Source organism: Tenrec ecaudatus, chromosome 3 (assembly GCF_050624435.1).
Source record: "Tenrec ecaudatus isolate mTenEca1 chromosome 3, mTenEca1.hap1, whole genome shotgun sequence".
NCBI lineage: Eukaryota > Metazoa > Chordata > Mammalia > Afrosoricida > Tenrecidae > Tenrec > Tenrec ecaudatus.
Genome location: NC_134532.1, coordinates 114,227,648 through 114,252,153, shown reverse-complemented (window position 1 = coordinate 114,252,153; position 24,506 = coordinate 114,227,648). Strand labels below are relative to the sequence as shown.

Here is a 24,506-nt window from a genome sequence, read left to right as displayed (position 1 = left end):
ATGAAAAATATGTAGCTCCATTTTCTTTTGTGTTGTTAACTCCCTGAGGGAAGTAGGTCGTTTTCTTTTCTCCCTTTTGGTTATGGATTTTGTTAGAGGGAGTTCCCACGAGGGACAATTGGACGTTGTCTGAAGTCACTTATGAATGGGTACGGAATCCATCAGTGTCTGATGTCCAGGGTTAGGCCATCCTCTGGCCAGATGCGGGAGACCTGATTCTCTTCCCAGATGATGCTCTTTGCTCAAAAATTGCATCCATTTGCCAGCGGAACTTTGTATATTTCTGTGCAGCTAAGTAGGTGTCAGCAGAGTTTCCGGACTAAAACAAGCTAGGAAGAAAGATCTGGTGATCTCATTCTGAAGATCTGACAGTGAAGACCCAATGGATCACAAGGATTCAATCTGCGACCCATTGCAGCCAGGGTGGTGGCGAAGCAAACAGCCTTTCTCGGTCCACACAAGTCAGGGCCAACTCAACAGCACCTAATAACAGCTCCAATAGTCACGTTGCCCTGTCAGTCTGTCTCTGACTTTCTTTCTCAGTGTATTTCTCTAAAGGTCTGAATTCGGGGGAGGAAAAGGGTGTAATTGATTGGTTCCTGCCTCAAGCTGTTTCTCTATAACAAAGGTTTCTTCTTCTTGAAAGTCTGGTCTCAAAAGAGAAGCCAGGGTGATGTGTCACTTCTCAGAGCATCTTATTGAGCTCAGTGGAAAACAAAAATTACCCCCATATGACTGCCACAATCTAAAAATACACTTTAACTAGGAAGTATAAATGTTCTCAATTTGAAGACATGCATAACTCTTTAAAAAAACACTAAATGACTGATTTAAATGATGTGGGAACTATTTCAGCAATGCTTGAAGCATCTTCCATTGTGATTTTAGTTATGGGACTGTTTATATTTCATTAAACTTCCTATGCAAGTTGAGGAACTTAATTCTATTCTATTATATCCCAGAGTGATTGTGTTGCACACTCCCAGCATGTTAACATCTCCAATATTACACCATGGACTTTTCCATTCATGCCATTCTCATGACACGTGAGTACAATTTAACAGCCACTTCTGAAATACCTGAGTGGAGCGAGCAGCCTGAAGATGTCGTTCCTACAATCAGAATCGAGTCACTCAAGACAGGAAATTTCGTTTATCTCTGTACAGGAAGGCGTTCTGGAGCTCTTTGCTCCACAGTGAAGCAAATCAGTATTCTCATCACGTTAGCATCTCTACTGGGAGGAGACTGGGGCAAGTACATCACCATCTTCTAGTATTTTGAAGAACTTTGTGTAAAAGTCCTTGCCCTGAGATGTTCTAGAAAGTCAAGTAAAGATAACTAGGTGGAAATCACAAACTGAAATAGTGTAGTTAAATGAAAAAAGCACTTTCTACCAATTGTGGCTATACTGTCATGAAATAAGCTGTCTTCAGCAACTGCAAACTGACTTGGGTCATCTCTTTATGATGTGGTCAAAGGATTTCTTCCCATTCGGCTTCCAAGCCTGATCAGGTTGGCATGAATTCTGGGAACCATTGATATCATGAACGTTCTTCACATGAGAGAAACACAAAAGAAAATCCAGATTCAGCTTTTTTGGAGAGAAAAATTTAATATATTTTATCTTATTATACATCCTTCCTAAATTACAAAGTCAATAGCTGCAAATATATTCTGCTACAAAGCTTTCTGTAAGAAATATCTCTATAAGAAAATACATCTCATTAGCATTTCCTGTAAATAAATTACTTCAAATAATAATTTTGAAGAAGTGAACAAACATAAGGAAAACAATGCAGAGAAGATTATAAAGGTAATTGCAATTAGGAAATATTTGATTGAAGTGGTCTGTGTTTGTGTCTCTTCAGTTTAGAGAAACCTGTTTGTATAAAGTTGAGCTTGGGGGAAGATTAGCTTTCTTTTTTTTTTTTAAGTAGACATGTGTTGGAAACAGAAATTTTGATCATCCTAGTAAATGTGTGTGAGGAGCAGAAATTCTTCATAGATATTCAGACTCATTTTCAATTTCTATTATGAGAACTGGAATTTTACATAGCGGATAAAATTAAGTAAGAGAAAATTAACAAGTGAGTTCTGGTCTATCAAAACCAACAAATAAACAAAGGGTCAAAAAGAACAACTATAAGACAACCTTGTTGCCACTCATGCGCTAGACAAAATATTTAAAACGGAATAATGTAAAAATAATAGTAAAAATAGTTTCAAGGCACCGTGGTGTCCATAGATTATAGATACGCAGATGTTGCAAATTATTTCATTTCTATTTTTGAATCTCAATGAAGGCAGAAGATAGAAATGGTATCTTTGGCAATAACACGGCTGCTGCTCAGAGGGCGGTGCAGACAAAGAAGCTTACGGGACACAATAGAATGTGTATGTACTACATTCACCAGGGGTCCGTTTCATGAGAGCTCTTCATGTTAAGATGATTTTAGCATGGCAAAGACGCAAAATAAATATTTTGAAGACAAAACTGGCAAGCAATCTCATATGGAGCTAACCTGTATTGCAAATATTGTGACAGCAAACCTCAAAGAAAACTTCCAACTGGATGATTTAGAGTTTGACTTCAAGAAGCCAGCTTATGCTTCCTACATAAAATCAACATGCTGTCAGATCTGATTCCAGGACAAACGTTTGTTCTACTTTCTTGCAGGACAGATATGTCTCAAGTCTTTTTTAAAATCAGTTTAACTGCTAAATCTGTAAGCTTAAATATATTTGCCAGTCTAGTTATATCAAAATGTAGGGATTACCAAAGCTTAAAAAACAAACAACAGAAAATTCATTAGTTTTTTTTTCCTACTCATATTTTGGAGGTCTTGAAATTTTTATCCATCTGTGAAAATTCTGTGCCTATTTGTGCATTGCAGTTCACAAGTAAGGGTTTACTTTGGTAACTAAATTATACTCAGTATAAGAATTGCATACCATCAAGAAGGAAGCAACATCAATTCTTTTGAAGTTGACTATCTGTGTCTAATTATTCCAGGTTTATTAATTTTGAGGTGTCCTGACAGTGTCGTGGGTTACAATTGGACTGCTAATGGCAAGGTCAGAAGTTTGGACTCAGCATCCACTCCAAGGGATAAAGTGAAACTTTCTATTCCCATAAAAATGTCTAGTCTTGGAAACACACAGGGACAGTTCCACTCTGTCCTATAGGGTCTCTATGACTCAAAATCAACTCAATATCAGCGACTTTTTATTCATTATAGATTTAAATGATTTTAATGTAACTAAACCATTTGAGGCAAAAACGTTTTTGTGGGCTCATATCTCTATCTTCACATAGAGATATACAAACACATATATGTAAGATTTGCCATTATTTTGAAATTAGAGAATGTTGGGGAATATGAACTGCTGTCTTACCCCCACCATACCCCCCCTTTGCCTATCAAGGCCTTTCAACACGGTAGAAATCGTATTCTAAATTAAAATGTGATTCTTCATTGCTAATGAACTCTGCTGTATGCTTTTATATGATGTTCGCCACCTATTTTCTCATTTTAAAGCCTATAATATCCCAAGGTATACTGCAAGAATATTTTGTTAAAACTATAACTGAATAGAAATATGGCTTTAGGTTGCTTTTACAGGCAATCAGCGGCCTGAAGGAAATGTATCTTTCAGCACCACCTAAGTGATTGGAAAGTCACACGGTCATCCTCAGGAATCCCACTGTGTGCTTACGGGAAAAAAAGCATTTCCACAAATGTGTACATTATCTACATCAACAAGTTGCATAATGGAAACACACTGCATTTGTCATCCACTCTCACTCACTCGGTGCTCTTTTTACTCCCCGTTCTTTCTTTCTGTAACCTGTCTTCTTCCCACAGGCCCAAGCCTGCACACTTCATGAATCCAGGCCCTTATTTACCACCCTGCTGTAATGCATTCCATGAGCAAATCCACAGTCGTCGGCTGGCTGCGCCCCCGGGGTCAGACTTTCTGACACACGTGCAGCCTGGCTTTGGAGGCGTAGGTGGCATCGTTCCACACTTTGCAGGCGAGGCCCTTCGCACAGTCGCACCGCTGGAAAATCTCCAGGCCATGTGAGCCCTTCTTGCGCTGTTTGGTACAGACTTCCCCCTGATGGAGGACTGGTTTGCAGATCTTGGTCCAGAAGTGACGCGCACAGCAGAACCCTTCGATGCAGTCTGTAGATCGCAGACAGGGGTCTCCCTCATGTCCTAGAGAGAAGGTGGCAAGAGGTATGAACATAACACTCTAGAAAGAATTCTATTTTACCATCAGAGGTGCTTAAAATAGCTCTTCACATATCTGCCATGGATTTACCATTTGTAATGGAAATGTCTTTGATCTACAGTGACTGATCTTCCTCTAGGCTAGGTCATGGGCCATGTGAAGCCTCAAAATCATCAACATCAGCTAACCTTATACACTTCACCAGGGGAAGCAGTTCCAGCCATCATGTTAAATCAACAACAACAACAACAACAACAACACCCAAACTCACTGTGGGCTTCCAAGACTGTAACTTCTGACATGAGTAGAAAGCTCAGACTTGCTCCAGTGGAGCTGCTGGTGGTTTCGAACTGCCGATCATGTGTATTGCAGGCCACGTGTAACACTAGGGCTCCTGGCAATCTCATTAAGGGTGACTTAATTAAATGTTTGAGCAAATATAGTAGGCTCATTCTCAAGCTGATAATTTTGTATGACCTTCAGATAATGTTATAAATATCCAAATGGCCGTTGGCAGATAAAAAGATCCCCGCTCTAATCCATTACATTTACTACTGGATTGATTTCCATCCTTGGGGCCTGGCTCTAAAATTTAACGAAGAGCTAGTACTATGGTTTCATTTCCGTTGTATTTAGTCGTGGTCTATCTTTTAGATCAGGAGATCTGAGGGTGTCGTTGGGTAATGCTAGGACTACTAAGTAAGACCAATTCCCTCAGCAGGCTGAAGGTGAGGCTATCTGTTCCCCGTAAAGATGTACAGCCTGTGCAACTGCTCGGTCACTATCTGTCGAAATCAACTCAATGGTGGCAGGAGGGGGCCTTTCATACATTCTCCTAAGCATTACTTCTTCCTACCAGGTGAGTGAAGCAGAAATCAAAACAATTGCTTTCAATTAATTCATTAGATACCTTCTTGGATAGTCTAAGAAAAGCTCTTTTTCAAGGAGAAGGATGAAATTATCAGGGAGTCCTAAGATAACTATGTACCAGTAGGAATCCCCAGGTGGTACAGATGGTTATAACTTTAGCTTCGAAAGGAAAAGTGGGAGGTTCTAGTCCACCCAGAAGCACAGCAGAAGGAAGATTTGGAGGTCTGCTCTGTAACAGCCACAGAAAACACCGGTGAGCAGAGTTCTACACTGCCACACAATTGGTTACCAATAGTCAGAATGGACTCAAGGCACTGCTTCAGCACAATCATAATAAAACATCAGCACAAAATGAGCAGCAGCAATGATTGTGCTCATAGATCATAAGTTGGTTTGCAAGGTTACCTGTTGAGCTAGTTAAGCTTTATTGTGCCAACCTGGCTGATAAACACATGCAGGATTAATTGAAGGGCAGAGAGATAAATGGCTCAGTGAGCCTGGCCTTCCTAGCAGCCTTGTGCAGACCCCTGCCAGAGCTGAGATGCTTACATGCTCACTGATTGAGCTTTCCTCCTGCAGTCGGCATCATTGCATGTCTTCTGTGAGATTGAGGAGGACGTTGTAGATTGGTGTCAGACATATGGGCTACTGTTGGATTTATGGACTTGGACAACACTGGGTTAGGATGCTTTCTTGATGTACACTTACTGTTTATATAAAACTCTCTCTTATAGACACATGAGTTTCTGTGGATTTTTTTCTCTCGTCTGCCCAGACTAACACACCTGTGAACCTAGATATAAAGAACCACATCGCATGTTCTGGACTTAGCTCACTAGCCATTCTATGTAAGAATTTTTTTTTCTGTTTGTCAACAAAAAGTTACACGTAAGAATGAATAAATTGGAACTAGTAAGTTTGGAACTGTACTGTGACATGGATATCTGTTGGAATAAAGACATATACTATTGTAACAATAAACACATGTGAACTTGGTGGGATTCAAGTGGGAAAGTTGAGGGGAAAGAACATAGAATTTCAAGGAGGATCATTGAATAGGAATTATTTGTCAAATTTTCATGAGCACTATTCACCTGATGGTGACCAGAATCTAGTCTAGACTAGAATAATATGTCAGCTATTTGTGGAAACTTGTTCTGTATGACATGCCAATGCGGAGGAATGATACTGTGTTCAAACAGGTGGGAGGAAACTTTTTTATTTTGATGCTGAACTTCTCAGTGCCTTTGATATACCAAGGATGGTGATACATTTCCAAAATGGAGAGGTGTATTGTGATAAAATTAGCAGGACACTTTGGTTCACAGAGACATTCTATGTAAGAACTTTTTTTCCTGGTTGTCATCATAAAATTACACATCAAGAGCAGTGCTCTACAGAAAACACATGGAAGAGACTTCCTTTAAAGAGAGGCCCAGCCTGGAAGCCAGATAATGTCATGGTTTTAAAATTTTACTCTAAGTGATTGGATTTCTCACATATTTTTATACCAGAAAAGGAATTGTATGACCACATATAATTCCACTAGAAAGCAATGATTTGCTTGATTGTATGATCTGTTTTTTTAATAATGTAAAGTTTCTGAATCTGCAAAGAAGAGAAATAATAGGAGGGGAAAAAGAGGAGCTGATATCAAGGGCTCAGTAGAAAGTAAATGTCTAGAAAATAATGATGGCAACATGTGTACAAATAAGCTTGATACAATTGATGTATGGATTGTTATAAGAGTTGTAAGAGACCTCAATAAAATTATCTTTTAATAAAATAAAAAATAAGAGAAATGGCCTAAATATGAAATGATCAAACCATATGACAAGACTTCCCACCTCATTTTTCAGAATGTTTCATGGGTGGTTATGTGACAGCCATGTTAGTGTATCCACGCAAGGAAATTGTACTGTCTTTAAGAGTGCTTCAATTCTCCTGATATACTTTTCCTCATAATAAGACCTTTAAGAAACCCCTAACATTCTCAAAAATAAGTCAAATAGTAAATTTACCTAAAATCATTAATAAACTCAACTAAAATCTTGCCATTGAAGTACCTCCTTTGTGATTTTATTTCTAAAAGCAGTGGGGTTAAGTAGGTAGGTGCATGTTTCTTATTAAACAAGGAAGAACATAAGCCTTAGAGCTGCAGTCAGTCCTACCTTTGATGTGTGACATCTTGGAATGCGGTCTTCCTAGATTCTGCCAACCCAAGTCATGGTTTGAGTAGTGACCTTGGTTTCGATCTCGGTGTCGAGTGCCATCCAGAGCAGGTATGTGCGCAGTTAAGATGCTCTCGGTAACTGGGATGCAGATGCCTGGAGGTAATCACATAACCGGTTAGAATAATTGCATTCTAGAAAGTCTGGGACTTATTCAAGTATTGTCCTGCTGTGAGGTATGAAGTCATTTATTTATTCTCTCATTTGCTCATCCAGTCATTTGTTGATGCCTCTATTCCTTTATTGATTTTCTGGGATTGAGTATAAACGTAGCTTAACTTTGGAGTGAAGTTGTTTGATGCGGATCTTGACTCTGCCTAGACCAAGTGTCCATGAATAAAAAATAGGAATGAAAACAAAATGACGTTTCCTGGGTTACTGGAAACACATTAGGAGTAGTAAGACATGGGAAAAAAATCTACATTGATTTTAAAACAACAAAAACCCTATGGAATACACAATTCTACTCTAGTACACATAGGGTCACCGTGAATCGGAACAGACTTGACGACCATTGCTTTTTTGTTCATTCTTATTTATAAATGATCAGCCCAGAGATTTAGCCTCAGGATCCAGGCTGTCCTAATCAATTAGCCTTGCAATACTAGTCGAGACTGTAAACGTCTCTAATGTGAAATCCTTGCTCATCTACTTCATGTCAAAGGTATTTACAGTAAGACTAAGCACGGGGCAAAGAACACACATGAAAAAATATGAACTTGCTTATTTCATCTCGTGTGACTGAGTGTATATTTCTGACTTTTTCCGCGATGAGGTAATGCTTTTATCATATGTTGCCTGTCGCCTTTCATTGTGTTTGCTATTGGCTGCTTGTAAATCCTTTGTGTTTGAGTGAGAGAGTGAGGCTACGCTTATGCATAGACTGCAAGAGCACATCAGTCTCTTTCAGAAGGATCCATTACCACATAACTGAGAGTGTGCCTTCAGAAGAAAGGTGTGGAATTACGAGCTAAGTGGTGAAACTAGGAGAGCCACTCACAGCTGCCTTTCTAAATCACCATGGATTCTTTAGTTTCTTTGCATATTTGCTTGTTAGTTTTTAATATATTTAATGGAATAAATGTGTTTAACAGATTCAATGTAACTTACATTAAAGTGTATTTTAATATAGTTAACGGAATAAAAAATAGTTATCTCTATGTAGGCGACACTTCAACAATGCTAACACTGAGTTTTTGCTGTTGTTGGGTGCCACTGAGTAGGCTATGATTCACAATGACCCCGTTTAGCAAGTAGATTTGCACCCATTGGGCTTCCTCTGCTCTATTCTTTACCGGAGCCGATTTCTCCTGTGGAATGGTTTGTGGTTCTAGCTGCCCATCTTTCACTTAGCAGCCAAGCACTGAAGCACCGAGTCACCAAAGCCATAAAATATAAAGGTGACCAAAGCTCCAGGGAGGTAATCCAGGTGATTTTACATGTGCCAAACCATCATCTAATTCCGCGAGTCATAAAAGGCTTCTTATGTTTCAGATGTCTGTATTGCCTAGTGCGCGATACAGAGCTCCATGAAAATGTCTTTCTTCCCCTGCAGGCGGTCTGGGCTACGTTTCCAGTCAGTACTTCTCATGCACAATCACAAAACAATGATCCGAGGTGAGTTGCTTGATCTTTTGATACCGAGCAAATTTCAGCAGAGGTTCTAGACTAAAACAATCTAGGAAGGCTTGGATAATTATTTCCAGAGCCCAGCCAGGGCAAACCCTGCCATTCCCATGGCACGCTAGTACACTGTGCACGGCATTGCTATGAGTTGAGGCCAGCGCCAGAGCAACTAAAATAATAACCTGAAAAGAAAGAGGCTCAGCAATATATAGGGAGATCTTTTACCATTATTGCAACGGGTACCAGGGCAACACATGCCATCTCTATGACAGCGCTTCTTTTTCCTCCTACACACCATGCAGGCTGACGATCCCTGGTGAGGACTGTGGCAATATCTCCCAACTTCACATTCCTTATCACTGCTACAAGGGTAGGCCTGCAATATAATGGAACAACAATACCACGTGTGAGCGATCGCTACAGAAAATAAGTGAGAAATCTAACCTAGTATGGCCCTCTGGAAGTAGAATATGCCATCATTTCCTCTAGAGTTCCTACACAGGGATGCTACCTTTAGATGAAAATCTTGTATGTTTTGATTGTTGATGGTGACAAATATCAAGAAAAGACTGGCACAATTCATATATTTCCATAGACACAACATGGAAGTCAGGATGTTGAATTTGTGTTGATTACAGAACCTTTGAAAGTGGTGTCGGGGACTCAGAATCCATTTTGATGATTGTATTGCTAATAATTTAAGTGCAAAACCAACAATGTTCCTACTCACTACTTTTATCTGCCAGATGTGGATGAGGGAAAGGTAACACAAAATATTTTGTAGGTTTGATCATTTAAACCTACCCAGCAACTCCCCCGGAGGAACACTTAGCTTACTTAAAGACGATAGCCGGGCAAATCCTGTAGGTTAAGTGCTACTCTGTCATGCAGAGGCCCTGGGAGTGCGAATTGACTCAGTATCAGCAACAACAAGAAGTCCATGCAAGGATGTTTCAGTGTGACTTCTCACAATCCCTGCCTACGAAGGAGAAGGACTGCTTTCAGGATCGTTTAAGTCAATGGTGTGTTTGGCGCAAAGAAACCTTCATTCCAAACATGATGACAAGCAGGTGTAGGCATCTGAGTGGCTGGGAATATATTAATCTCAATTGTAATAGTATGTTCTCAGAAAGCAGAGAAGAGAAGAAACAGATAAAGAAATCACGCTCTGGCAAGAAGATGGGTAGTCCAATGGCAGAATGAGGGTTGGGCTTAATTCTCAAGCCATGCACTTCCCATGCAGCCACTCCCTCGGATGGAAGGTTGTGTGTGTGTTACTGGGATGTTGGATACTTGTTCTAGGTGCTGAGCTGCTTTCAGATAGATAGGGAGAAAGCTCTGCGAGGATCCCATCTGCAATTGCCTCTGCAATTGCCTCGGAGCTAGTACCGGGCCAACACTGTGCATTTCTTGACTGCATTGTTCTTTCTGAAGACAACTCCAACATTGTCATGTATATACCTTGCTTCTAGAAATTATTGGAACATTTAAAATATCCTTGTTCTTAGAGGCTAAGGGTTGAGAAATCAGTGTCACACCACACATTTAATGTACACAGAGTTGGGGTACTCTGAATGCAAAAGGAGCCATGGTGATATAGTGGCAACGCTTTGGGTTGTGATCAACAAGGTCTGTGGTTCTAAAGCACCAGCTGCTGTGGGGGAGAAGGGCAGGGCTTTCCAGTCGGGGCTTTCCAACTAGCAGTTCCAATCTTGGACTCGCAGAGACAGTTCTACCCTGCCCTATAGGGTTGCTATGAGTCAGCATCGACTCGATGGCAGTAAATTTGGTTTGTTCATTTGGAAAGCAAGACATCTTTGCAAGATTTTTTCCCCATGTTGACTTTGTTTGGTTGACTTCTTTTCTGATTTTCGGAGTAGTATATTTTTTAATTAAAAGATAAAAACATAAATAGATTATATGTCATCATTTTGAAGAGGTGCAAACGATGTGACTATAAAACTATGAGACACAACTTCTGTGATTCAAATAACATGTGTAATTTCCCTTCCATATTTCTGAAATCGGAGTAGACGATTTCACACTCCGCATGGTTATTCCTGTTCCCTTACCTCTCCCTGACTCTCTCTCATTCAATTTCGTTTCTCCTCATGTCTATTTACTGCATATTCAAGCACACACAGACACCATGTGCTTTTCATTTAGATTTGGGGGCCCTCAATTAGAAAGAAGAAATAAATATGATGTTGATGTATGAGTCTGAAAACTTTACATGTTGTTCTTTGTGGGGAAATTGTACTTTCAGCATCATTGTGATTTACTACCTAACTTCCAAATATTGAAAACATTGAAAACCCACTAGCTTCACATTCTATGTGCTTTAAATGATTGCGCATCGGCCATATGTGTTGTCCACGTTGTATATGGGAGAAGATAAAGCAATAAAACGCAAAGGTACAATCTGAAACTCCACCAGCAGGTGTAAGAGAACCAGAAGGAGACAGAAGTCAGAGTATTAGGCCATTTTTCCAGACTCCAGGATTGAAGAAAATAAAACCAATGCCACTTCCCGCCTTACCACATTCTTTTCCCCAAGCATCTTATCCTCGTCAGAATTAAACTCATTAATTTTAGTTGAAATACAATTCACATGTTTCTGATTCATTTACATTTATTTAACCAAATTGTTTTGCAAGAAATATTTGATGTCTTACAAAGTCTTACAAGTTCCTTTCCTTCCTCAAAAATAGGACAAGTTCTTTGAATGGAAATAAACATGTGACCCCTAAAACACCGTGTGCCATTTACAGATCAAACAACAAACAAACAAGGGATTCTGGAGATGACTTATTAATCCTTGGCCCTATCCATAAAAATGGGCATGCTACCTTGCAAGTCTGGATAGGGCAGAGGTTGTACACTGGTGCATATAGGAACTGGAGGCACAGGCAATCCAGGGTGGATGATACCTTCAGGACCAGGGGTGTGAGGAGCGATACTGGGAGAGTAGAGGGTGAGTGGGTTGGAAAGGGGGAACCGATTACAAGGATCTACATGTGACCTCCTCCCTGGGGATGGACAACAGAGAAAGGAGTGAGGGAAGACACCGGATAGGGAAAGATATGACAAAATAATAATGTATAAATTATCAAGGGCTCATGAGGGAGTGGGGAGTGGGGAGGGAGGGGAAAAAAGAGAACCTGATGCAAAGGGCTTAAGTGGAGAGCAAATGCTTTGAAAATGATGAGGGCAAAGAATGTACAGATGTGCTTTATGCAATTTATGTATGTATATGTGTGGATTGTGATAGATAAGAATTGTATGAGCCCCTAATAAAATTTTTTTTAAAAAATGGGCATGCTGTAGAAATCAAGTTGTTTGCTCAAAGCCGTAGCTTATTTCTGCAGACTAGTGTGGGAGGTGTCTCTGCCCCTTTCCCGTCGATGGGAAGCAGAAATCACTGGATGCTGAGAGTATTACAAGAAGTGGTGGGACGCCCACGGCACTATTGAGTAGGACCACAATAAAATCCACGCAATTCAACGTTTGTGTTTGCTTTTTAAAAGACCGCGATTGACTGAAAACTGAAGTAGCTACTCGTTCAAACATACCACAAGAATCTCCAAGGTGAGGCATAGCATTCTGCTTCCAAAAGAGCCCATCCTTTCAAAACCTATGGGCTGCAGTTCTACACTGCCACACCTGGGGTCCCCGAGTCAGATGTCCCCGGAGGGGAACTCAAAAGAAGTTTTATGCTCCACTGTAAATTTTAATAAATTTAAAGTAGAAATGGTAAGCACTGAGAAAGAATGCATCTACAAATGAAAGAAATAAAGAAAGAAAGAAAGAACGAAAGAAAGAAAAACTAGCAGCAGTAGAAAGATAAACTTGGATTTCAATTAGCTAGCTAGCACTGTTATCTCTTGGCTGCTGATTTAAAGATTAACAGTTCACCTCACTCCACGATAGTGCAGAAGAAAAGACCTGTGGTCTGCTTCCAGTAAGAATACAGCCCAGAGAATCCTCTGGGGGCTCTTCTATTCTGTCACACACTCAGGTCACTATGGGTCAGAATCAACTGATGGCAAAGAACAACTACAATGCTTGATATGCTGAACTGGGATGAGTCAGAATCCCAGAATATAAATACTAGCATGAATTCTTTGAAGATTCAAAAAATAAATTTATCCTCAAAATGCAATGTTATATTAAAGAATTTCTTAATATAAGCTTATGGAACTCCTGGCTTTAATGTACAATCTTGATATATGAATAAATTCAGTAAGGGATTATATAATTTGATTGAAAGCAGGTTTCAGAGAAAGTGAGGGATATTTAGGTGCATGCTTTACCTTCAGAAACCAATACCCAGCACTGTTTTTACTCAGCAATAGAGCTTCCCATGGCAAACCACTAGCAAGCAAACATATGAGGCAATGTGAAGGTGACCTATTAATAGCAATCATCATGTTACCATGCTGTTAGCAATAATGCCCAACCTGTTGTTTTCAGTGAAGAGTTTTGTAAAAAGATATTTTCAATCAAGTTTGAGTATTCTGTAGTTTGCCCTTGCGATGGCGTCTACATTAATTCCTTTAGTGTACTTGATGCTGTCACAGCAGGGGTGGGAGGGAGGGAGGACGAGAGAAAGAGAGAGAGAGAGAGAGAGAGAGAGAGAGAGAGAGAGAGAGAGAGAGAGAGAGAGAGAGATCAGAATAGTCAAGAAGAACACGCAAGACATATGAGTAATCACTATGCCAGTAAAAAGTTGGCTCCGAGAATTGGTAGTCTCTAACCAGAGTGCCATTCAGAAATGTGCAAAGAAAAAATCTTTAGCTTTCCTGCGTCTCGGTAGTTTATGATGGTTTTCATCATCAACAGAAACTTAGTTCAGGTAATCTGCTCTAAGATTTCATTTAATAACAACACAAGAAGCAGAATGCTATCCGGATCCTTCTTTTTTTTTTTAGAACTTTTAATTCTTTTTTTTAAATCTTTTTATTGGGGCTCATAAGGCTCTTATCACAATCTGTACATACATCAATTGAGCAAAGCACCCTTATACATTCGGATCCTTCTTTAACAGGCGCATAAGCAGACTTTTATTGCTTTTACTTGCCCTAACATTATTGATGGTGGGTATTTACGACACTTTGTTCTTTTAGAATGTAGGTAAACAGAGTAGGGGGGAATATAGTTTCCAGTGAGACCATTCCAATTCGCGATGATCCCTGTGTGTTGGAGTAGAATGCACTCCCATGTGGTTTCCAGTGGCTACTTCTTGGGAGCTAGATAACAGAGCCCGCCACCCCCCCTCCACCCACCGCCCCGAGGCAGCTCTGGGTGAACTTGAATCACCAACCTTCTGGTGAACACTCGCTTCTTTAAACATTTGATCCACTCAGGGACTCCGGACAAACTAGAGACTCTTTCCTTCTTGTCAAAGGAACAGGGAGATTGTATGTGGGAGCCTGGGAACCAGTGAAAAGAACATGGGGAGAAGTTACTACACCTATCGGATACGCAAGGGTGACATTATTCCATCAGAAATTACACTGCATGGCCATGTAGGGATGCTCAACTTCGCGTGGAATCACTCATGACTCAGCCTGAGGCACAATCCGGAGACAGATTCATCTGAGAATACCTAATAATAGCTGAGCAGTCCTGGTACTGCCGTGGCTAAAGTGCTCGACCGCTAACAAACAGGCCAGCAGTGTGAACCACCATCTGCTTCACAGGATCAGGATGTGGCAGTCAGCTTCTGTACAGATTGACAGCCTTGGGAACCATGTGGAGCCCTTCTCCCCGGGCCTAGAGGGCCTCTGAGAATTGAAAGCAAGTGGATGGCAGTGGATTTTTTGTTTCAGATGATTGTTCATAAGTTACAATTTCCAAGAACTGTTAATGATGAGGCCGAAAAATAAGCAATGTGTCCTTTATTGACCTAAAAATAGAATGATTTCCACAAATAGCAGCGCTCAATATCGCAACAGCCATGACATGAACTAAAAAAAAAAGGAATGAACACATTGAACCCAGCTTGAAGCGAAAGTCTATAAAAGAACTTCTTGTGAGCATGAAGTTCATTTCCTCGGAGCTCATTGAGAATCATTCTTTCAACGCATAGCAATGAAGTCAAGACAGGTTAAGTAACTGACAAGTAGGAGGGATAGTTAAGCCAAAACAATGAATGTGTTCTCAAGGGGCTCTCTAGCCTTAGCATGAGGTGTTTCAACGAAGGACATTTTTATAAATAATTTTATTGGGGGCTTGTACAACTCATCACAATCCAGACATTGATGGAATCAGGCATGTTCGTACATATGCTGCCTTCATTCTTTTCTAGACATTTACTTTCTACTGAGCTCTTGGTATCAGCTCCTCTTTCCCAACCCCCGCCTCTGCCCTCCACCTCACCCTCATAGCCCCTGATCGATTGTACATTGTTATTATTTTCATCTCTCACACCGACCGCTGTCTCCCTGCCCCCATGTTTTCTGTTGGTCTCCCCCCTGTAGAGGGGGGTGTGGTTGTGTGTCAATCATTGTGATCAGTTCCCCATTTCTCCCTTCCTCTCCTCTACTAAGGACATTTAATAGTGACACTTGAATGCACACCAAGGTAAGGTGTTTGAATGGTTGCCTGCATGCGGAATTTAGAAATAAGAGAAGTAGATTTGGCCTCTGTTTGTCTCTAGAAGCCTCCAAATGGAGGCATATTCTGCCGCAGCTGGTGCAAAGCATACTGGCAGAAAACAAGTCTGTAAACAACATTTTCTCATTCTCATTCTCGACAACAGATTTATGTCAGCATCAGAGCTATAAGCAAAAGCTGATCATGTAACCTAATAATTAACTCGTGTCCTTGTGAACAAAGTAAAATGAAATGCAGTTAGTGCAAAGCATTTGAGCTGATAGAGGCTCTCTTTCTCTTTTTAAGTATTTTCCAAACTACCAGGATAAAGGCCTATTAATTCAAGATTTACATTTAGGGTTGAAGTGTTTTTATTGTTCCATTACTGCTCATCACTGAGAGCTTGGGGATCATCAAATGCAACAAAGATTTCATAGAGTAACTACAGGAGACAAAGCATGGCAGGTAGCTCCAGCAACTGCACTGGCTCTTTGTTCAGTAGTTAAACCTTCTTTTAACTCGCGGTTTTCAAAATAATGACATTGTTCCTGCTTAATGATGGGAAGTAGGGAAAAAATAAAGAGGGAGAGAGAAGAGAAAGATCACAAAGTGTGCATGTGGGGTGGCCACCCATCCGGATTCTTGCAAGACTGTCCTAGTTCTCTTGTTGTTGTTCCAATCGGGACAATGCCTCGTCCCCTCGAGCACTGTTTGTTGCAATTTCGGAAGTTTACTGGAGCCAGGAAAACGTCATCCATGGGACAGGCAGAAGAAAGCCTGCAGGGGACAAGCCAGCTGTGGGGAGCAAAAACATTTGGGGCGAGTTGATGGACGGAAGTAGCAGCAAGGGTTGGGGACTGAATTTTATGGGGGTCTCAAACTCAGTAAAGTTAGTTTTGCTGACATTCTTAGAGAAAAGATTGATTTCCTTCAGCTGGACATGGGAGACCTGTAGTGCCACAGAGGTCCAAGCAAAGCTGCCTTTGTGGTGGTCATTTTCAATCAAACACTGAAACGGCCACTGCGGAAGGTGAGGCAACCTGCGACTCAATGGGGCTCTATGCTGCATGCTAAGGTGCCCAAGGATGTGCAACCCAATCTCCTCCATCCTCTGCAATTACTTCAATCAATGGTTTTGAATTGTGGTGCTGGAGAAGAATATTGAAAGTACCATGGACTGCTGACAGGACAGACTGATCTGTGTTGGACGAAGCAAAGTCGGAATGCTCTTTAGAAGCAAAGATGGCAAGATATCATCGTCTTACATACTTTGGACATATTATCGGGTGACCAGCCCCTGGAGAAGGTCATGTTTGATACAGTGGAGGGGCAGTAAAAAAGAGGAAGGCCCTTGTCGACTAGAAGGATCGGCACAGTGGCTGCATCAGTGGACTCAGGCTTGGGAAGGCTCCCGAGGACGGCACAGGACCATGCAGTGTGTGGTTTCATTGTGCGTAGGGTCACTATGGGCTGGAGCCAACTTCATGGCACTTAATAGCCACAACGTAACTACCTCCAGAGGCTAGGGGTGCATGTTTGAGGATTTGTAAACAGAAGCCTATGAGGATTGAGCTATATTACATATCAGGAGAAAGTTCAGCTACGTACACATGATCAGCTAGCTAGGTAGCCACAGTGAGCGTTGTATCCAGTAGATTGAGACTTAAAACTAGCTTAATGGCCCACAAATGTTCTGTTTGGCTACTTTTAAAATAATTGTGAGAGACATACCTAATCTTACGTATTTGACATCCACATTTCTCAGCATAACTTTGTCATATTAACTTAACATGATATACAATACTAAATGTTTTATAAAATGAAGTTCATAGAAATTTTGCATTCTTCAATAAAATAGCTTTTAACTCGTTTACTGAATATTGAAAGGAAAAGAAAAATGATGACCATCAAGTTCATTGCCATGCATGGCAGCCCTATAGGACAGGGGAGAACTGCCTCAGGGGGAGGGGGGAGGTGTTTCTGAGACTGTAACTCTTGAGCGGAGCAGAAAGCCTCATCTGTCTCCCGCAGAGCAGCTGGTGGTTTCAAACTGCTGTTAGCCACCCACGGAATAACCACTGCATCACCAGGCCTCAAGACTTTCACATGCCGGCCCTAAATAAATCACAACCTTTTACCCTTGGTTTTGACTTTTAAAAGTTGTTTTTTTCCAAAAAAGTAAGATAGCTTTGGGATACATTCAGTTGCACTTGAAGATAAATAAATCGTTCGTCCCTGCTATCGAGTCCTAGTGGCACAAAGTCTACTAAACCAACAGGTGAGTCGTTCTAACCTGCCGGCCAGTTTCTTGGGAAAAAGATGCGGCCTTGGCTGCCATGAATATTGCAACTTTGCAAACCCTATGGGGCAGTTCTACTCTGTCCTGTACGAGTCAGAATCAACTCTACAGCAGAGAAATTGATTTTTGTTTTGTTTTTCAATCTCCACACTTTTGGGCATCCTGACTGAGAACTGGCCTACGGATCCAAGTGTCAGTTTAAGAGGATGAGAGATCAGGCAAAAAAATAAAATACCCTCGTAGCTTTCAGGTGCCTTCTGAAGCCATTAAGCGCGCCTTTGTTAATGCCAACATTTGAGACTCCGCCTTAGTTAATGGTTTAAAAGGTTTCTGTTTAATGCGGAATATTAAGATTTGGAACATGTGAGCATTTTACCTTTTGTCCACTGGCTTTCAATAAAATGGTATTACTTAATACTTTAAACACAGGCATATTCCCAGGTAATTTTGAAACAACATGTCACAATTAAAAATCTGAAAATTGACTCCCTTAAAATAATCCATGTTGTTCACCCAATTCAAATATTTAAATATGTTTTCCATATATTCCATTTAATGAGTAACATGTTTAGATATTTGACTTTTCATAGAAAGTCAGAGTCAATATAATTTCTACTAATACTCTTTGGATCATAATGTAAGAATAATAGATTTTTTTCAGTGTTCCATGAACTTTTCCAGAGTATACAGAAATTTTCATTTGAGTTCTAGGAAACAAGGATTCAATGAATTAAAGGCAAGGTCTTCTTTAACTTGGCGGGTCCCACCCTGTTCTCTGTATGCCACTAAGCAGAAAAGAGATTAGAAGGCATGTCCTGTGCTGCGCATAAGCCCCTTTCTCAATGAGAACATGTGCATGCCTCTTCTCAATGGTGAGGTAAAAGGAGAATATTTATCTTTTCCTTATGGCGTCAGCACCTATCAGATTACAAGTGGTGTGGTTTACCTTAGTCTTTGTCATTTTTTACCAATTTCCCCCTCAGCTGGAATATAGAGGACAGAATAATTTTCATTCCAAATTCAAAACATAGCATCTCAGGAGTTTTACAGCAGTTATAGAAGCCATTTATAACTCATATATGATATGAAGTCTTTCATAATTTTGCAGCTGGTTGAGTACAATTGTTCTAATCCAAACAGAGGAGGAAAATTTTAATGCCAAAGTCTTTTCCAAATCAGGGTTCACTGTCTGTGTGAATTAGGTTTTTCTTTGTGACTCTTGACGTTTTGCTGATCTCACGGTCCTCAGAAAGGTGGCACAATGGAAGGACACTGGGATTGTGTTCCTGTTTGAATCACGCCTCCCCCAAACGAGTCTGTGTGGTATCCTCAGTGGCGTTCCTGAACAAAGCCTCGGGTTCATTCTTGATCAAATGAATACATGTGTTTCTTGCCTCTCAGCAGGGTTCCTTAACTTAACTACTCATACAGATTCTATGAGGTTTCTCTTAAAACTAATGCCGGTTAAAATCGACTGCCCTTGTTGTTAGATTCCATGGAGACTTTTCCAACCCACATCACCCAGGGACCACAGAAGGAAACGGTGCCCGGAACTCTGCCCATTTCACAAATGTTGCAACGTTTGAGCCCAGTATGGAAGCCAATGTATCAATCCACTGCATCGACGGCATTTCTCTTTGATGCTGGCGCGATTTCACCAAGTATGTCTTTTCTGACACATGTTCAAAGTACATGCACCGAAATCTCATTTCTAAGGAACAGTCTGGTTGCAGTTGTGACAAGGCAGCGTTTTCTATTCTTAAAGCTAAAACAACCAAATTAGAAGCCACTGCTATTGAGTTGATTGCAGTTAGTGATGATCCGATGTAGGGTTTCCAAAAAACAAACCCACTGCCATGGAGTTGATGCCACTTCATAGCAACCCTATCGGACGGGGAAGAACTGAAACCATGGTGTCCAGCACTAGAACTCGAGGGTAGAAAGACCGGCTTTCTCTTGGGGAGCACGTGGTGGTTTGGAATGGCTGACCCTGTGGTTACCAGCACAATGTATACCATATATGGTCCAGGGGCTACAAATCTCTTAGGGAGCAGAGAGTCTCATGGTTGCCCAAGGAGTGCTGGGTGGGTCTGCATCACCACCTCTTCACTTGGTGGTCCACTGCCCACTGACCTGTCGCATCCAGTAGTCTTCACCAAGGCAATAACTCAGAGGTATTCATTCTTCTCCCGTTCTTATTCATTGTCTACTTTTTGGATGAATATGAGGTAATTTAAAACACCGCGGCTTAGGGCAAGATCACCTTAGTCCTCAGAGATAGCTTTGTATACTGACTTTAGAGATTCTAATGCTGGAGGGCTGGATGAGGCACAGGAATTTGTCTTTCTAATAAATTCTAAGTAGTCTAATAATAGGATTGGGGGAAAATGCTTTATAAAATTGTTTCAAAGATTGGTAATGCTCTGTTTACATCTCAAATAATTAATACCTTGTGTATCTGCTATAGTATTACAATAGCATCTCCCCAAATAGGCCTGTGTCTACACTGGAGATTAATTCCCTGGAAACTTGAGACTGAGGAAGAGACTCACTGACAACAACTACTTCCATGAAGTTTCAACTCCTCTACAAGGATTCAGCCCCTGTGCTTAGGGGTGGACTTAAGCATTTCTAAAGTTATATGAAGAAGTAACATACAACACATAAGAAACATACCAGTGCACTTTAGGGGGAGCACAATGTGGACTCAGAGCTGTCAACACCCCCATTATGGCTGGATCGTCTCATATCCTCATGTGGTGTACACCTGCGTCTTTCTGGCAGTACATAACAGTGCAGCTTTTTGTATCCTCGACAAAACAAACATCTCCTTCCCCACTCTAGTGTGATAGACAGATGATATGCATTTCTATTACTTGCTATTTCTCGTATAGCATAGTATTTCCTTCTTCCAATGAAAAACATTGAGAGTTCGAAGACTGATGTCTAGACAGATATAACAACTAAATATACTTTTAAATTGCTGTTTAGAAAAAAATCTTTCTGATTATACAATAGATAAAGTTGGCAAGTATACTTTCTGTGAACAAAGAGTAAAGATTTTAAATGCTATAACATTTGTAGCAAAAGGGCTCATTTTCCACGTATGATAGCATGGGTTTAAAAATGAAGATCTGAGTTTTGTATGAACATGTGTGGATATATGTAAAGTTATACTGGAAAGTTTATGTGAGAAATGTGTAATGGAAGATGGACATGATTGTTAAGAACAGAAGAACATTGAATTTCCATGTTAACCCTCTCCAATTGTTTTATAGGCTCTATTAGTTCCATGTATTTGAAGCCCTGATGATGTAGTGCTTATGCATTGGGCCTTGATTTGAAAGGTCAGCAGTTTGAAACCAGCAGCCCCTACTCAGAAGAAGATTGGGGCTTTCTCGTCCCATAAATGGTTACAATCTCTAGGACTCACGGGGGCAGTTAGTTCTACCACATCATACAGGGTCACTGAGGTAGCATGGACTCAATGGCAGTGAGTTGTTTGTTATTTTTATTATTATCTATTAGAATATGATTTTAAAATTGCATTATTTAATGTAAGTCATGGAATTCAACGTGAACTGTCTTATTGCTTACTAATTTTCCCAAACTTTTGTTGTGAATTAGGTGAGGGTTTTCCTATCAGATAATCATTTTTTCATTCAACAACTTAAACAACTTATCAAAGGTTCCGATGGCCTGCCCTGCTTTCCGTTTGTTTGTGTTTCCCCATCTCTCTCCCTCTTGTACTATATTATCTTCCACCCCGCCCAGCTTAACTCTGTCTACCCTCTAGCCTATTGCTTCCACTGTTCCTAACTTATGCCTCATGATTTATGTCTTTGGAAGGCTTATAGGAACTTGAGTTTCCCAGAGTCTGAAGTCCTTGCCAAAGATAGTAGGCATGCACACTCAAGTTCATTGATTAACTTTTTTGTTTCATAAATGTCACCTTATTGGAATCAAGCTCTCGACACAACATTCAAATAATATGTATATGCATATGTAAGTATATATAAAATTGTTTGTGAATATACATGTGTATAGGTGAAAATAATATATTGTTCAGACAGCTATTCAATAGACAATGTTTTTGTCTTTGCTGGTTTCATTTAGTATATAATATATATATATTAACATTTCGTTAATCTTATCTAATTCTCTTTAATTTCCTTTAGGAATTAGGCCAGACTAAAATTCAAAGGTCAACCACTGTATTCTATTCTTCTTTTGAGGAAACAGCTGATGGAAATAGATGCTATATTTAAAATATCATTCTTCTTTGTTATGGAGGTTTGGGAAAAATGTAACAAAATACAATGTACAGTATTAAAATCTTCAAGTAAAGGACTTTTACTTTCTACTTATGGAATACTTAAAACCACTATAAATATTGATAAAAATGTTAAACATTTTCATGTGAGAGTAGGGTTTTACACTAGGAGACAACACCAGGTGTGCTGGTGTAAGAAGTCATTATTTGAGAAGAAGCGTGGCCCCAAACTATCACCCAGAGAGATGGAGCAAGGAGTTCTCTCAACAGTGAAAGTCAAAGATTGATATGATTAGGGAACCTTTTGATTAAAAAGTAGGACAAGGATGTGATTCATACTTTTAACACAAACCTTAATCCAGTCACTTACTTTTGTTCTGCTATTTGGAAGAACACCATGTGCTTTAAAGGACTTTGGACTAGAATCATTATGTTGTTGCTTACTCCCTGGTAAATAAAAGAAAGTGGATGAAGGACTTTATTTTCAGAGCTTTGACTTAATTAGCATGTCTCTTAATAAGTGAAAGAGGTGGACATTATCTCATAAGATCAGTTGGATTAACAACCCATTTCTCAGCTTATTTTTTTCTACAGAAATCTCTAAGCTTTTAGTCACATATCTTGTAAAATAGGTAAGAATCTGGGCTTCATTACTTTATTTAGGGTGTTTATTTGATAAGGCATATGGGTGTTTGGCTTTGGAAAACCCAAGATATTAAAAGCCTCTCTAAATCAGGCAACAGTCAGCCAGTAGTATGCTTATATTCTCAGTTTAACAATCTCGAGGCTCCAAAGAACATTAAGGAAATACAAAAAAATCTATTTTAAGAGGCAGTGAATCAATTTCTGAGTCCCTAACATCATAACAGAGAAGTAGAATCCAGGCAGAAATGGTGCTTGACATTATGCCAAATGAAATGATAATGCCTATACTATTTATTAATTTCAAAAATGTGTAAGATAGTTGGGTTGGAAAGCCCCAGCTTGAAGAGGATTTGTTTTGACAATACCAACAATATAACCATGTGCTATTATTTAAAATAAAAATAGTTAGTTAAAAAAAAGGCTTAAGTGGAGAGCAAACACTTTGAAAATGATTAGGGCAAAGAATGTACAGATGTGCTTTATACAATTGTTGTATGTATATGTATGGATTGTGGTAAGAGTTGTATGAGCCTCTAATAAAATGTTTAAAAAATTATCAATCCCTTAATACATTCATGATCTTATATCTTGGCCTTACACCCATGTGAGCCCAATGTGGAAGACAAAGAGAGTGTCGACACAAAAGGACAATGGGAATTTATGTCTAATGAAAAGCCTGGTCTAAAGTAAAGCATCAGTTATTGGCTTATGGCCTGTCCTTGTTAGCTACCTTTAAAGTCAGTTTCAGCTATAACGACCCTTTCTATGTTCAACAGAAGTAAACACTGCCTAGTGCTGTGCCATCCCCATCAGCCTTGGTATGTCTGAGTCCATTATGGAAGCCACGTTGTGAATGCACCTTGTTGATGGTCTTCCTCCAATTGCTGACCCTCTACTATGATGTCCCTCTTTGGGTCCCTCTCCTGATAGCATGACCAAAATATGTGAGACCACGTCTCACCAGGCTCACTTCCAAGGATTCGTCTGGCTGTGCTTCACCCAAGATAGTTTGCTGGTTCTTCTAAAAGTCCACGATTGGGTCAGTCTTCCTGACCAATGCTGCCATTCAAACGTATAACTTCCTCTGTGGTCTTCCTTATGCACTGTCTGACTTCCCTGTGCATAGGAGGCCATTGAAAAGACCCCGGGTTAGGGCAAGCAAAGGTTAGTTTTCAAAGTGACATCTTTGCTTAAGAGGTCTTCTGCAGCAGCTTTGTCCATTTGATTTCTTCATTGCTATTTGCCTTGGGGTTGATTGTGGTCCAAATCTAATGAAATTGTTGACAACTTCAACATTTTCCCTGTTCATCATGATGTTGTTTATTGGTCTGGTTTTGAGGAGTTTTTTCTATTTCTGGTGAGGCTGACCCATGCTGCAGGCTGTATTCTTTACTATTCCTCAGGGACTGCTCCAAATTCTCTCTGCTCTCCACCAGCGCGATTGTGTCATCTGCACATTGTGGGATGGTAATGAATGTCCTTCCAATTCTGATGTTTCACTTTGCTTCCTATAGCCTGACTTATTGGATTATTTGCTCAGTCTACAGGTGGAATAAGCACGGAGTAAGCATACATCCCTGACACACATATTTTCTGATTTTAAATCACGAGAAGTTCCCTTGTTCTATTTAGACAACTGCCTCGTGGCTGGTATAGGTCTGGATGCCTGATTATGCACATAGTTTGAAGGCGTAGTTTGCATAGTCAATAAAGCACACGTAAACAGTCT

At 40.1% G+C, this 24,506-nt stretch overlaps 1 protein-coding gene across 1 annotated transcript in view; it reads right to left on the bottom strand.

Moving 5' to 3' along the window:
* Nucleotides 1–1,645: 1,645 nt before the first annotated feature.
* Nucleotides 1,646–24,506, bottom strand: part of DKK2 (dickkopf Wnt signaling pathway inhibitor 2) — a 117,571-nt gene continuing 94,710 nt past the window's right edge. Inside the window, exons 2-4 of the mRNA XM_075543953.1 lie at nucleotides 9,189–9,339; nucleotides 7,278–7,433; nucleotides 1,646–4,220 (exon numbers count right to left, since the gene is read on the bottom strand). Coding sequence (XP_075400068.1) covers nucleotides 3,970–4,220; nucleotides 7,278–7,433; nucleotides 9,189–9,339 — 558 coding nt within the window. The 3' untranslated portion in view covers nucleotides 1,646–3,969. The remainder of the gene's footprint in view (nucleotides 4,221–7,277; nucleotides 7,434–9,188; nucleotides 9,340–24,506) is intronic.